This window comes from Balaenoptera physalus, assembly GCF_965194825.1.
Source record: "Balaenoptera physalus genome assembly, chromosome: 16".
Classification (NCBI taxonomy): Eukaryota; Metazoa; Chordata; class Mammalia; order Artiodactyla; family Balaenopteridae; genus Balaenoptera; species Balaenoptera physalus.
Window position 1 is genome coordinate 79320534 of NC_138898.1, and position 15352 is coordinate 79335885.

At 47.3% G+C, this 15352-nt stretch overlaps 1 protein-coding gene across 2 annotated transcripts in view; it reads right to left on the reverse strand.

The window, feature by feature from the left end:
- GALNT17 (polypeptide N-acetylgalactosaminyltransferase 17) overlaps positions 1-15352 on the reverse strand; it is a 483122-nt gene that overhangs the window by 228769 nt on the left and 239001 nt on the right. For both annotated transcript variants that reach the window (XM_082432353.1, XM_082432354.1), the window contains exons 4-5: positions 9394-9568; positions 4608-4805 (exon numbers count right to left, since the gene is read on the reverse strand). In XM_082432353.1, coding sequence (XP_082288479.1) covers positions 4608-4805; positions 9394-9568 — 373 coding nt within the window. The remainder of the gene's footprint in view (positions 1-4607; positions 4806-9393; positions 9569-15352) is intronic.

Here is a 15352-nt window from a genome sequence, read left to right on the forward strand (position 1 = left end):
AAGAATGGTAAAGAAAGGCTCTTCCACTGGGAGAACCAGGTCGAATATCTAGCAGTGGCTCCTTTTTTTTTTTTTTGGCCACACGGCTCATGGGATCTTAGTTCCCTAACCAAGGATTCACACTGGGCCCTCGGCAGTGAGAGTGCGGGGTCCTAACCACTGGACTGCCAGGGAACTCCCTTGCAGTGGTTCCTAATATAAGCCCTGTGGATCATAAGCAGGTTGGCTTCCAGGCATCTGTAAACTTCATGAAATTATATGCGAAGTTCTGTTCACTCATACATGCTCAGGAGTGAGGTGATCTATGGCTTTCATTAGATTATCGAAGAGGTCCTTGACTCAAAAAAGTTTAAACTCCGCTGGTCTAATGATAGGTTGTTGACGTGACATTAGAGATGATGTCACTTTGGAGAAGAATCGGGGCTTAAGACATAGATTTGAGAGCCTTCTCTGCACAGAGGTGAGAGGGGGGTCAGTGTTTCTCAGAGTCTTTGACTTAAGAGTCTCGGCAGCAGGGGACTGTGACACACAGCAGAGGCGGCAGGGGACCTCTGATGGCTTAACTCAAGCTCCAGGAAGCCCAGCCATGTTTCTTCTACGGCTTTGAGTGACACTTTCCCCAAACCCCTCTGCCCCACCATAATGCCACAGACCGCGGGTGCCACAGCTCCCAGCATGAGAACCATGGACCTAGGCTGTCCTTGGGAATGACCGAGGTCTTCATGGGAGCAAGTGTAGAGCACAGACCAAATTCTGGGGGTCCGGGTGGTCAAATCCACTCTAGAAACATGTTTGGCCCTCGTAGTTTTGAAGAAGAGGGATTTATTGCCATTATTTAGAAGTCAGGAGATTTCACAAAATGATCTGAATTTGTGTCTTTTCTTAAAAGTCTGAGGACTTGACAACGCCGGGCCTCTGTGCCCCCGTCACCATCACGTGGGGCTGGCAGCAGCTGGCTCCTTGGGTGGGGCATGTGTCCTTCAGTCCCCACTGCCACCCCTCACACTTGGCTCTCCCCTCTTTAATGGCACCTGTCTACTCTCGATGCTTGAACCTCTGGTGTAGACAAAGAAGAGCAGAGGAAAAACCTTGGGAAATAGCTGTTTACCAAACAGGAAGAAATAAACGTTACAAAGGAAGAAAGAGAAAAAAAGTAAAACAGAAAGGATATACATTCCCTTAAGGCAACATCTCCTATAATGTATGGCCTACTGGGAAGACTCAGTATCTAAAGAGTCATCCAACCTAATGCCATTTGGATGGTGAAAAAGTTCTCTTCATCCTACCCTTTACCAGAATAATCATTACTTTTAAAATACTGAGATCACAAGGAGGAGGGGGAACCATCACATCCTGACATTTAAGAAAGAGTATTGTTGGGTCTTCCCTGGTGGTGCAGAGGTTAAGAATCCGCCTGCCAATGCAGGGGACACGGGTTCGAGCCCTGGTCCGGGAAGATCCCACATGCCACAGAGCAACTAAGCCCGTGTGCCACAACTACTGAAGCCCGCGCGCCTAGAGCCTGTGCTCCGCAACAAGAGAAGCCACCGCAATGAGAAGCCCGCACACCGCAACGAAGAGTAGCCCCCGCTCACCGCAACTAGAGAAAGCCCGAGTGCAGCAAAGAAGACCCAACGCAGCCAAAAATGAATAAATAAATTTATAATAAATAAATAAATAAAATAAAATGGTTAATTAAAAAAAAAAAGAAAGAGTATTGTATCTGTTTAAAAACATCAGAAGGGCCATAAAAAGTCCTTCCTACAATTAAATATCTCCATCAACTATTAACAAATTAAGCACTGCATAAGTTATGATACATTAAAAAGAGATCATCTGATTCTGTTGTGTACATCAGAGATATTAATGACTCATGATCACGACTCCATTTTCTTCAGTCTTTTTAAAACGCGTATGAATTCTCTGTTAACGTTACCTGAAGTACATGCTCAGTTTTCGCCTAGTGCCTCACATACTCAGGGATAGCTCTGTGTTCTGGGTATCCCAAAGCACTGCACTGTATCCATTCCTTTTCCTCTGTCACTAACACCACTGTTACACTTTCACTCCCTTATCCGTCACAGCTGGAGGTCAGCCTCCCTGTGTGTCAGGGACAAAGCAGTGCTTGGACAAAAACGCGAAACTCACTGTCAAGCCATCGCTTCAAGATCTGAAGGTCACGGGGTCTTTAAGCACACCCCATTAATTTTGTGTTAATCGTGGTACAATACACGTAACATAAAATGTACTGTCTTAATCATTTTTACATGTACAGTTCAGTAGCATTTAGTACATTTGCAGGATTGTGCAACCAAATTCCAGAACTCCTTTCATCTTGCACAACTGAACCTCTACACCGTTAAATAATAATTCCCCATTCCTCCCTTCTCCCCAGCCCCTGGAAACCACCATTCTACTCCCTGTCTCTGTGAATTTGGCTATTCTAGCTACTTCATATGAGTGGAATCATGTAGTATCTGTCTTTGGTGACTGGCTTATTTCACTTAGTGTAATGTCCCCAAGGCTCATCCATGTTGTAGCATGAGTCAAAATTTCCTTCTTTTTCTTAAGGCTGAATAATATTTCGTTGTATGTACATGTCACATTTTGTTTCTCCATTCATCTGTTGATGGACATTTGGGTTACCTCCACCTTTTGGCTATTGTGAATAATGCTGCTATGAATACGGGTGTACAAACATTTCTTTGAGACCCTGCTTTCAACTCTTTGGGGTATATACCCATAAGCAGAATCGCTGGACCATATGGTAATTCTATTTTTAATTTTTTAGGAACTGTCATACTGTTTTCCATAGCAGCTGTACCACTTTATATTCCCACCAGCAATGCTCAAGGATTCCAATTTCTCCACATTCTTGCCAACACCTGTTATTTTGCTTTTTTTTATACAGTAGCCATCCTCATGGGTGTAATCTCAACCATTACATTTAAAATATCTCTGAAGGTTATGCTTTGGTTCTCAGATAACACCTTGGTGATGAGTCTACATTATTATTTGCAGAAATCTGAGAGCACAGCCCTGCAGCAGTACACGAAGACACTGAACATCTAGGCTGGGCTGGGAACTGAGCCACGAGACATCGCCAGCTGAGCAAGTTATTAGCCCCAAAGATTACCTTCTTTGTTGCATAAATTTGCCCATGAGTGGCTCTACCCTGATGCAATCTGTCAGCTTTCAATTTGTGCCAGAAAATAAGAGAATATGCAACAGGGGGGTCTGTCCATCTCAAAATCCTACTCTGGTTGATTAAAAATTTATAAACTGAGAAAGAACTTTAAGGGTACTTGCAAAAAGTCCTCACTCCTGTTCCACAATTGCCCCCTTTATACCAACAAACACTGTCCTAAAACGAGGGCAAAGTAAGACGGCCCCTTCCACCTCTTCTAACGTAGAACCACGAAGATACTAAGCCAGTTTTGATCCTCACGTAGGACTCACAGAAAGTATTGAACTGTAACTCGGGTATCATCTTAGCTGAAAATCAAAGCACTTGTTGTTGGCTGAACAATATTCCCCATCCCCCCCCCCCCCCACAAATCCACATCCTAAGCTCTGAAAAGTGCAAATGTTACCTTATCTGGAAAAAAGGACTTCACAGATATGATTAAGTAAAGGATCTTGAGAAGAGGGAGACTATCGTGGGTTATTCATGTGGACCCCAAATGTCATCACAAAGGCCCTTATGTGAGGGGAGGCAGGAACGTCGAGGAAAGAAGGCAGCCACGTGATGAAGGAAGCAGGGGGAGAAAGGGAGGGGATGTAGCTGCGAGCCAAGGAATGAGAACAGCCTCCGGAAGTTGGAACAGGCAAGGAAATGGGATTCTCCCCTCCAGCCTCCAGAAGGACCCAGCCCTGTAGACACCCTGCTTTTAGCTCTCTAAGGCTCACTTCAGATTACTGCAGTACCTTTAGAAAGTAAGAGAATAAATTTCTGTGCTTTAAGCCCCTGAATTTGTGGTTATTTGTTACAGAGGCCACACGAAACAAATACGACATCAAAATCCACCTACTTCATTCCCCATCCTTTATATTTGAGCTTCCCAACTGGTACAACATGAGGGATCTACCTCCTTGCCTCCAGGGGATGCTGGGTGGGGCCTGGGGCAAAAATCATACAGAGCTGCCCAAAGGCCCTGGGTCACCCCAGGTACCACACAAATACTGTCCTTTTCTACGTGCTCCTGCATCACGGCGATCGTGAAGCATCCAAGTATGAAAAACTCCCAGGAATTCATACCTTTCAAACTTCACACTTAAAAGCTCCTGAACACAGTTCAACAGATATGAGGAAGACTAAAAAAAAGTGTGAGCCGCCCTATCAACTTCCATCCTTCAGGACTGCTGTTTGATAAGCTGCACTGGAAAATTTTTAGCGAAAGAAGCAAAATGCAGCGTCCCCTTTCAGCAAGAAAACTTCAGTGGGAAGACACCCCAAATTCCTAAAGCAGCTATTTCCACACTGCAGCTCCATCCCCAAGTGGTCTCCTCCAGCCTCCCTCCCTCCTCCCCTCCCGGGGTGGGTGGGGTCCTCTCTCCCCTGGGATCTGGGGACGAAAAGGCCACTGGAGCGCGTGCTTGGCACAGACCTGATGGGAAGGGAAGGGTCTCCGGCGTCCCACCAGTCTTTCGGGGGGCTGATGTACATGCACCACAGCTCCCAGCTGTACCCGTGGGCCGAGTTCTCATACCGCTGCACCTCGAAGGTGTCCTGTTTGATGTTGTCGATGGAGGGGAGGATCACCCGCTTCCGGTTCTCCTGTATCCGCGAGAGAACCGGCTCGGCCCTGAAACACAGAGAAGCAGAAATAAAATCTTTCACCTGAGGCTCACCCACACCTCCACCGGCCCAGACCCCAAGACCACAGACAATGAATAGAAGCGTCGCAGCTAAAGGCTGGGCTTTGGGCAGGCTGGAACTCAGAGGGAAACGGCTCCCAAGTGGCGGCTCCAGCTGGATCTGGTGGCTTTGAAGGAGCCCCGTGACGTGCAGCTCATGCCCTCACCCCTGCGGCGTTCCCGCAGTGCTGCCTGCGTTGGCATGAAAGGCCTGAAGCCGGAACTCACAACACGAGGGCTTGTGCCCCAGAAAGTATGGCCTGTCTTTTCTACCAACAGTGTCTAAGCCAAAGCTTAGACAGATACGAGGAAGAATAAAAAAGCGTGAGCCGTCCTATCGAGGCCCTCCTGATAGGGTTTGCATTTCCCTACAGTTTTGTACAGTGTTTTCAGTTTCCCCTCAGGCACTGGCCGATGCCTCTGGTTTTTTTTTCTGCTGGAGCCGAATTGCCTTTTCCCCAAATAGGTCACTTCTGCCCTTGATGGCCTGGTTTCAATAAGCCTTTCACTAGCTTCTTTGTGCGTGTGACTATTTCAGTTGTTTTAATTGATTATTTAATTGATTTCTTAAAAGGGATCTAATTGGCTGGGTTAGGGATGGCAGGCAGGAACTAACTGAATGCAAAGGCAGGCAGGGTCCTGCCTCTCAGCTAGCCCGCCCGCTCAGGGCTGCAGCAGGCGACAGGCAGGGACCTGGCTCCGGGGTTTAAGGTACAGCCCTGCCAGCTTAGGAGGAAGCAGATGGCCAGGCACCCCTGCCAGAGTGCGTCTCCGACGTAGATGTAGGAAGAGATCATTTCCCATATTCGAGAACGAAAAGATGGCTCTCATAAACCAGGGCATTAATCTCCCTGCTTAGAACAGGGCGCAGGCTTTGGAAAGGAATCAAGTGAAAATCCCATTCCTCTGCATTATTTCGAAGAATAATGAGAACCCTCGGCCTCCATTCCATCTCTTTTCATTTGCAGCTACTGAATTACCTGTTGGCACATCTCATGTTTCTATTTAAAACGAGCAATAAAATATACCCTGGGCCATTTACTGCCTCCGATACTTTTGCACACACCTTAGAGACAGATACCAAATGGGACTGACTTTCCCTGGTTTCTAGACGTGCTTCGGAGCTCCGCCCCCTCCAACTCCTCACTCATGCTATTCTCCTCCAGGAATGCCCCTGTGCCCAGGCAGGAAATCTAGCCACCCACACAAGCTTCTCTAATCAAGTGCCACCTCTTCCAAGAAGCCTGCCTTAATTTCCCCCAGTAGAAGCCTCTCTCCATCCTCTCAGCTCTTAGAGAGTCTTCTCCATCATATTCAAGTCACCCTGATAACACGTTGTCTTTGCTGATCTTTGAACACACGTTTTTCTTCCTTATAAGCTCATGATAGCTGATGTTTATTTATCAAGCACTTACTACTTGCCAGGCACCATTCCCAACATTTTGGATGAGCTGACTAATATAAATCTCACAACAATCATATGAGGCAAATACTATGATCATCATTTTACACACGAGGAAACTGAGGCCCACGGAGGTTATGCCCCAGCCCACACAGCCAGCTGGAGGTAGAACCAGGTTTCTAACCCGGATGGTCTGGCTTCAGGCCCAGCCCCTAAGCTCCACAGCCTTCTTGGATGGGCCACCCTTTCCCTAGGCTGGTCTGGTGCCCTGCACGTAGAAGCATTCAGCTCGGCCGTCACTGTGTGGGGAAAGTTCCTGAGTGTCGGGCAGAAGACCTTGGTTCAAGTCATGCTTCTGAAGCTGAGGAGTTCGCTCTCCCAGTCCGTGACAGAGCGTACAACTGTTCCCAGTGATTTGCTCCCCTCCCTCGGGACATCCCGCCGATGACCCCGAGGCCTGCGGTGTTTCCCTGCAGGGGGACACGCTCTCCCTCCCTCAACCCCAATGAATGTTCAGCTTGGACATGTGACCTACTTTGGCCAACAGAAGGTGTGACCATGTCACATCTGAGCAGAAACTGTTATCCTTTTCCCTGAGCTACAAACATGGTACCTCCTAGGCAGGGCTGCTCCTTGGGTCTTGGGACGCAGAGGTCGTATGGAGCAGAGCCACAGACAGACAACCCGCAGCGGATCCGCCACGTGGACGGGACGGAGATGGTTACTGCAGTGACCCAGTGAGAGTTGAGACACACTGTCTATCTGCCATGAGGACACACACCCCTCTGTTGGAAGTCTGGAAAATGAGTCTGAAGGGCTAAGAGTGGATCACAGACATCAGTCAAAATTAAGACTATAGGCTCCTGGAGGGCGGATACCAAATCTCACCAGATTCTGAACCCCAGCTGAGTGACCAACTGTCCTCTTTGCCCAAGACCGTTCTGATTTTACTACTGAAAGTCTTGCATTTTTGGGAAATCCCTCAGCACTGGGCAAACCCGATCAGGCAGTCGCCCAAATCACAGCCTAGAGCGGTCTTTGGGACATGGTCATCATCCAGCAAATATTTGTCAGTTAGTTTAAGTGAAAGATAATGAAGGTCTGAGCCGGGAACGTGGAGGTCAAAACGGAGAGGAAAAGGTAGACATGAGAAACAGAGGAAAAACCAGCTAAAGCTGGAGGTGGCTTGGGTGAGTAACACGATGGGGAGAGAAGAATCAAGTGACGGGGACATGGGTGGTACCAACAGTTCTGACAGGAAAGAAATGAGGAGGGAATGATACGGAGGAAAAGGTGAGACAGGGCAAGGCTGAGGCTCCAACGGAACATTCAAGGGCATCTGTTCAGAAGGCTTCTAGCTCAAGGGTTCCCAAACTTGAGTGAGCAGCAGAGTCTCCTGGTGGGGGGGGGGGTGCTGGTTAAAGCAGCTTACTGGGCCCCATCCCCAGAGCTTCTGATGTCATAGGTCTGGGTGGAGCCCAAGAATGTGCATCTCTAACAAGTTCCCAGGTGATGCTGCCGCTGCTGGTCTGGGGACCACACTTTGAGAATGATTATGAGAGGTACACAGTGGTGAGGCTCAGGGGAGGTCAGGGCTGCACTCCTACAGCTGTGTGTATCAGGGTCTGACGGTGGCAGATAAAGCAAGGAAGAAAACTGGCATCTGAGATGGCAACAGATGCCTGTGTGCAAGTGAATGGACCAGTGTTAACGGTGACCCCACGTTCCAAACCTCTGTGTGGTCATGTGCATAACCATCCTTTTCTCTGGCCATTAAAAGGATTCTAGGGCTTCCCTGGTGGCGCAGTGGTTGAGGGTCTGCCTGCCAATGCAGGGGACAGGGGTTCAAGCCCTGGTCTGGGAGGATCCCACATGCCGCGGAGCAACTGGGCCCGTGAGCCACAATTACTGAGCCTGCGCGTCTGGAGCCTGTGCTCCGCAACAAGAGGCCGCGACAGTGAGAGGCCCGCGCACCGCGATGAAGAGTGGCCCCTGCTCGCCGCAACTAGAGAAAGCCCTCGTACAGAAACGAAGACCCAACACAGCCAAAACTAAATAAATAAATAAATAAATAAATAAATAAATAAATAAATAAATAAATAAATAAATAATAAAAATAAAAGGAATTCCTTTAAAAAAAAAAAGGATTCTAAAGTTTGTTTCAAATGCAGAATAGACATTTTAAGGCGTCATTAGTGACGGGATATTGGCTCTTCAAATATGGTACCGTGAACTTATTCAAGATGGTATCATTGAGTGTAAATAAACATTATTCATGAAATTAAAGACTCTGCTTCTTACTAATTAAGCAATCCTGGCATAGAGGTTTAACCTCTGACTTGATTTATCATTGGTTAGTTAGAAATAATCATGTAACTGTAAAGCTCTAACCTAATTTTAACATGCTCATTGACTGATTTGGGCATTTTTGACGCTTCACTCTCTTACATCCAAAATCTACTCCCTGTGTGCTCATCGATTTCTCTCATATTGTTCTTTTCACCTGGAAAAACATGAGGGGCCACATCGGCAGAGAGAAACCCCTCCCTTCCTCCAAATGATGTTAAAGATGATCCCATAAATTTTTTTTCTTTTTGGCCACATGGCATGCGGGATCTTAGTTCCCCAACCAGGGATCATGCCCTCACCCCTTGCATTGGAAGCACTGAGTCTTAACCACTGGACTGCCAGGGAAGTCACGATCCCATAAATTCTGGGAAGCTTTGCCTGAGTAGGTAAAATTATAACTGAATCTCTTTTTGTCATAGTAACAGTCAACCATCCTCCCCAGAAATGGAAACGAGCAAAGCAGCAAAAGAGAACAATAGGAATAGGACTGTCTTGTCTCCTTAGCAGGGATCATCTTGAGTTCTGTCCAACTAATACATCATTTTCACCGGGAATTTTGACGACGGTGATGATGATGGATGATGACGACAGAGTAGACAGCAGACATATTTCTCCCGCTTCCCAGTTTTATTCCAAACTATGGTCTCACCTTCTTCCCAACCACCCCTTCTCCATTCTTGCCAGGGCCCCAGAGGAAACGGCCAAAGTGGCCCACCTCCCAGACTCCAGCCCTCCTGACCATGCTGCAAGTCCCGAGTACTTCTAGGGTTCAGCTTGTGACCTACCAGCCAGCGGTGAACTCCACGTGGGCATCAAAGAAGCCAGTGACCTGGCCGGTGGCCACCTTCCAACCCTCGATGCGAGCTCGGATCAGGCCCTCTCTTTTTCGATTTCTCACCACCTTCACCAGCCCAGGGTAGCGTTTGTGGACATAATCCTCCAAAGGGGCCTTCAGCTCCTCTACAAACGACAAAACACAGGAAGGTCCGTAAACATGTCAAATGTGCATCCAACCCACTGTGAGGCCGACAGATCTTCACTTAGTTCAGAGATTGCAGAAAATTTTGCATGTTAGTCATTTTAGTAGAAAAGTCAACTCGGTCCCAGTGATTCAGGAGACATCTCTGACTGATGTCCTTTGGGATTTCTTTCTGACCCTCCCTCCTTCCTTGGCCAGCATTCCTGTGCCCCCACTGTCCCCTGGGTCTTGTTTATCAACTTTATATGGGTTTTTCCATCTGCACATATGCTGGTTCTCACAGAATGTGTTCTGGGAGGTCCAGACCCAGAGTCACACCCTAGATGCAACATTAACAGGGTTTGTGCTTTGGTCACAGGATGTGAAAGAAATCTTTGCTCAGCAGTAGAAACGCTACCATGATGGTGAAAGGAAGGCCATCAGGGCTTGAACACTCCCTCCTGCCACCAGCAGGTGGTACAAAGTGCGTGATCTATATGATCTAATTTAATCCTTACAGCCCCCCTAGGTGGTTGCTAGATTAATCCCATTAATTAACTAGATGAATTCCACATTGCAAATTAAGAACAGTCTTAGGGAGACTAACCTGTCCCAAGGTCACAACCTAGGAACAGAAGAGCTGAAACATGGGCCACATGTGTCTAATTCCACAGACGTAAAGGGATACCTGTGTGTACTTGAGAATCACTGTCTCATCACAAGGAAAAAAACATTTTTTAAAATTTTTGTTTTTTTATATCTATATGAGATGAGGATATTAACTAAACTGATTGTGGTTATCACTTCACAGTATATGTCAGTCAATCATTATGCTGCACCCCCTAAACTTAGGCAGTGCTGTATGTCAATTATATCTCAGTAAAAATGGGGGAAAATCAGCAGGTGTCAAAGGATGGACAGGGAAGGGTTGACAGAGAGGAGATTCTGAGATATGCACACTCCAAGGATGCATCCTTGGAGAGCCTCAGGGGTCCAGAAGCAGCCCAGCTGACTCAGATGTGAGTGGTCCACAGACAATACTTTTGGAGACATCGTCACCTCTGACCTTGCTCTAGAAAAACCCACGAGGCTGTATTTACAGACATTGTGAAGACCCCTCACTTCCTAGTCATACACAGCAATGTTTGGCAAATTAAAGCCATATATTTGCAGCACACGTAGAAGCTGCCCTCTCTAGGTCATGGCTGTTGTCCCTGGGAACGATGCAGCCATGTGACCCAGGAACAAGTACAGAAGATGGGGGGTTTAGATGGATGGGAGTGAAAGAGTCCCCAAGGGTACAGAGACATGACGTAGTTCCTGTCAGCCAAAGGCATGGATGGTGGGGGAACAGGAGTGTTATGGGCTGAATTGTGTAGCCCCCCCCCCAAATTCATCTGTTAAAGCCCTAATACCCAGTAACTCAGAATGTGACCATATTTGGAGATAGGGCCTTTAAAGAGGTGATTAAGTTAAAATGAGGTCCTCAGGGTAGGTCTTAATCCAACCTAAGCAGTGTCCCTAAGAAGAAGAGATGTGAACACACACACAGCCCCCAGGAGCACGCTCACAGAGGAAGGACCATACAAGGACACAGGGAGATGGCGGCCGACTGCAAACCAAGGACAGAGGCCTCAGGAAAAACCAACCCTGCCAGCACCTTGATCTTGGACTTCCAGCCTCCAGAAAAGTGAGAAAATAAATTTTGTTGTTTAAGTCACCCAGTCTGTGGTACTTTGCTATAGCAGCCCTAGCAAACTAATACAGGGAGGAATATAGTTTGGAAAGCAGAAAAAAAAAAGAACCTGGGTGGAGAAGGGGCAGAAACTCTAAGGAGGTACAAGGTGGTTGGGTGTTCAGACTGGACTCAGACTGCCTTGGGTTCAGAACTCTGTGCTACCTTTTACTACCTGAGTGACCCTGGGCAATTGAGCCAGTCAATGTGTGCCTCAGTTCCCTCATCTACCGAAGGCAGATGATAATACGGCCATCCCTCAGGACGTGCAGGTTCCAGGACCCCCAGGGGTACCAAACCCACAGATGCTCAAGTCCCTTACAGTTGGCCATCTGTACCTGCAGGTTTCACATCCAGGGATACTGAGGGCCGACAGCAATAGTATGGACACCACAGGGTTGCGGTGAGGATTACAGATGTTAATAAATTCAAGAATGCTCAGAATTATCCCTGGCACAGTGTAAATGCTCAACACGGAGTAGCTGATATTAAGTAATTATTTTCCCTCTTTCCCTCAATACAGGTTTAGGGCACTATGTCAAAGCAGCCCAGGGAGGCTGAGGAAGCCATGTCCAAGATGGAAACATAGGCCTGTAAACCAGAACTCTGGTTCTCAAACTGGAGGCCACCAACAGCATCAACTGGAGGGGTTGAAATGGACTGCTGGGCCCCTCGCCCACAGGTTCATTTTCAGAAGGTCTAGGCTGGGGCACCCATGCTCTGGCATGGGGAACCACACTTTGAGAACCACTGAGTTTGAATGCTTGGCAGGTAGCATTACACCCTCAGTAAGTTATCTATCGTTCGTCTTTTTGCCGGGTTTGCTATCATCTTTGCCATCATCCCAGAGCCCGTGAGGGGCCTGGTGCAGAAGCCAGGCTGTGGGGACCGTCGAATTCTTCACTCAGCCAGGTACATGGGACTGGGGTGGCCCAAAGAATTTTCAGCTTTTAGAGACCATCTCCTGACTGAATGTTGGCTGCATTTTCCCATCTGTTCATTAAATTTCTTGGCACAAGAATGCTAGCAAGAAGGTTGGGCGGGCCATGCTTGCTTGGTTTTTCATTTATTCCCCTCGAGTGCTGGGTGGGTGGGCAGGGGATGAGGGACAGACCATGGAAGGCAATGGACTGGGCAATGGACCCACAGAATAATACGGTGGGAATCCTGCTCACCCTCTAGGGTTGGCCTGGGATGGCAGGAATCTCAAGAATCTCTGTAAGTTCAGGGAGAACTTTCTGGGCGCTGAGTGCCAGGCGCCACGACAGGGACCTGCAGGCATGGTTGACCTTCAGCTGCCAGGCGACCTGGGACCCTGAGGTGGCTCTGCCCTGTAACTGGATGTCAGCTCCCAGCCAAGCCAGTCACCATGTCTAAGTATCAAGTGCTCTCCACATTTGTTCAGCGGTTGTGACTGAGACTTCAGAGGAGAGAGATAAACAGGCATTTACAAGTTTGGCAAAAAAGAGTGAGGTTTGCTACCACTGACTGCCCTTCTACATCTCCAGGCTAGTGGGATATGAATATTAAAGTGTTTTGGAAAGTCTAAAGGGATAAAAGGATAATGCCTCATCATTTGGTACTAGCCTATGGTTGCTAAGAATAAATAAGATTTACACATAAAGCCCTTGACATGCATTCAAAATCTTATTTCTAATACTAATTGGCCTATTAATATTATTCATATTGATCCATTTTATAATACCCCATGAACAGCAGCACATCCTTCTAGCTAGTCAATATCATTTTAAACCCCAGGCACTATCATTTTATAGCAGTAGTCACCAGCCTCCATCTTTCAAGATTCAGTGACACATTGTTCCAGACACAATTGAAGTGACGCCCTGGGGTCTTTCACGGGAACACGAAGGGAGATGCCAGCATCCGACTAGCAGGGCTCAAGAACAAGAGACACTGAAAAGGCTTCATTTCCCAGTCCCTGTATGTGATTCTGGACCCAATAAGGTATTGAGTTGTGCCCCCGCCTGGATTTAAAATCAATTCGGACACAAGCACTCCCTTGAGATGCTTACAATCTGGGCAAGGAGATGAGACATGTTCAAAAAATTCCAATACTGAGGAGCTAAGGGCCAAAGAAAAATGGTCGTAGAGAGAAAGTGTGATGGAGGGTGGGGGGAAGGGTCACAAAGGGAGAAATGATTTTGGCTGGGGGTGTCCAAGGAGAAGGTCGTATCTGAGTTAATCAGCAGGTTTGGACGTGTGCTCTCACTATTCCAGAATACACAGGCACACAGCAAAACACAGGTGTGGAACTGGATCTGCTGAGGTGACAGAGTCACTAGTGTCTGGGAGACCGGGAAAATGCCATTAATCAGAAAAGAGGAAAAGAAGAGAAGCAGAAGTTGATGGGTTCACCTGGGGACAGGTTGAGCGGCTAGCAGACCTTCGGGGGCTGACTGCTGAACCAGGAGAACGGTCCACAGTGAGAAGACAGGGCACAGAGTGTCAGGGACATGGTGGGGAGAGACGATGGCACAGGAGGGAGTGAGAGTTCCAGAAGAAGTCTTGGAACCCCACTTTGGGAAACGTGTGCATTCAGGAGGCAGGAAGCAGAGCTAGAGGACAAGACAGGCTAGAAACAGCATCACAGGGGCAGAATCATATCAAGCGTAGAGTTTCCAAAAGAAGAATCTGCGCATTCATTTCATAAATATTTATAGAGCGCCTACATGGTTGAAAATGACACAATCCCTGTTCTCAAAGAGTTATTCAACATCCAATGTCAAGGAAGTCAAATGAGTTAGAGAAAATGAGAGCTGAGAACAGGCCACTGATCTAGACAAACAGTAGCTTCCTGATGGGAACAGTGAGAAAAAAGAATTCCCTTCTGGATGCAGCTGGGCCCTTCGGGGACAGGGTTAGCTGAGGGAGAAGTGGATGAGTAGGACAGCTCAGGAGAGATTTCCAGAAAGGCTGGTCCTGGTGGAACAGAGTTGTGACAGCCTGAGGGCATTGGGGTGTTGAGATTTCAAAGTTGCTTTAAAGTGAGAAAAGCCCACAAGTTAACTGAATAAAAACAAGGCCCCCAGGCTCACCTTGGAAGGAAACAAATCCTCAACCTGACAGCGGTAAGAAATGTCACACCCATCACCTAAGATCCTTTATCATCCTTAACAGATGAAACCATTCCTGGACATTATAACGACAGTAAGAAAAACATTTTACATAGGACTTTTCTCACCGGCAGACTCAGAGAAGAAAATAAAAATTCACTTCTGCAAAAATAAATGTTTACCTACCAATGTTATCAAATCCAATACTAAATTGGTCTAGAGCCATTTGGGAATGCTTGTGTTTCTTAAGGTTTTGGTAAGTAGCACTTGAGGGTCAAGAGGGGAAAGGCAACCACTGCCCGTGATCAGAAGGGACCAGAAGGGAGATATATCTGCTCCTTAACAATAAAAGGACCGTCTGTCACCCAGGCTTAAGGAGTAGACATCGACAACAAGAAAGTTACAAACAGTGAGAACTAAAGCAAAAAACATTATTACAGAATTATATCCAGATCCCACAATTTCAGTGATATTACAGAATAAAGCATCGGTCTAGTCTCTTGTCTCTAAACCCTGCTCAGAAAAAAGTGTGGACATAGAAGACATCTCCACCTGCTCCCAAAACTAGTGCACGAACCTGGGTACCACACAGACGTGGGCTAGGAAGTGGCCACACCGTCCGGGGTTGGGCCCCATCTGTACCTCTTAACCCGCAAGTTATCAACTCTTGCTGATGAGACTTACTGAACGTTGTAATTCTCCCCAAGGTATGGAGACTCAAGATAATCAGTCTAAGTTTAGATGGTGTTTCTCAAACTTTAACCTGCGTGAAAATCACCAGTAGGTCTGGGGTGTGGCCCAAGAACTTGCATTTCTAACAAGCTCCATGAGGCTGCCGCTGCTGTTCTGGTGAATGCCCTTGGAGTAGCTCTGACTTAGAGCTGACCCCCTATCCAGCCCCACCTGTGATAAATCAACCCCTGTGCACAGAATAGGTCTCATCCGAACTGAGCAGACGTTCCAGAATCCCAGTGTTG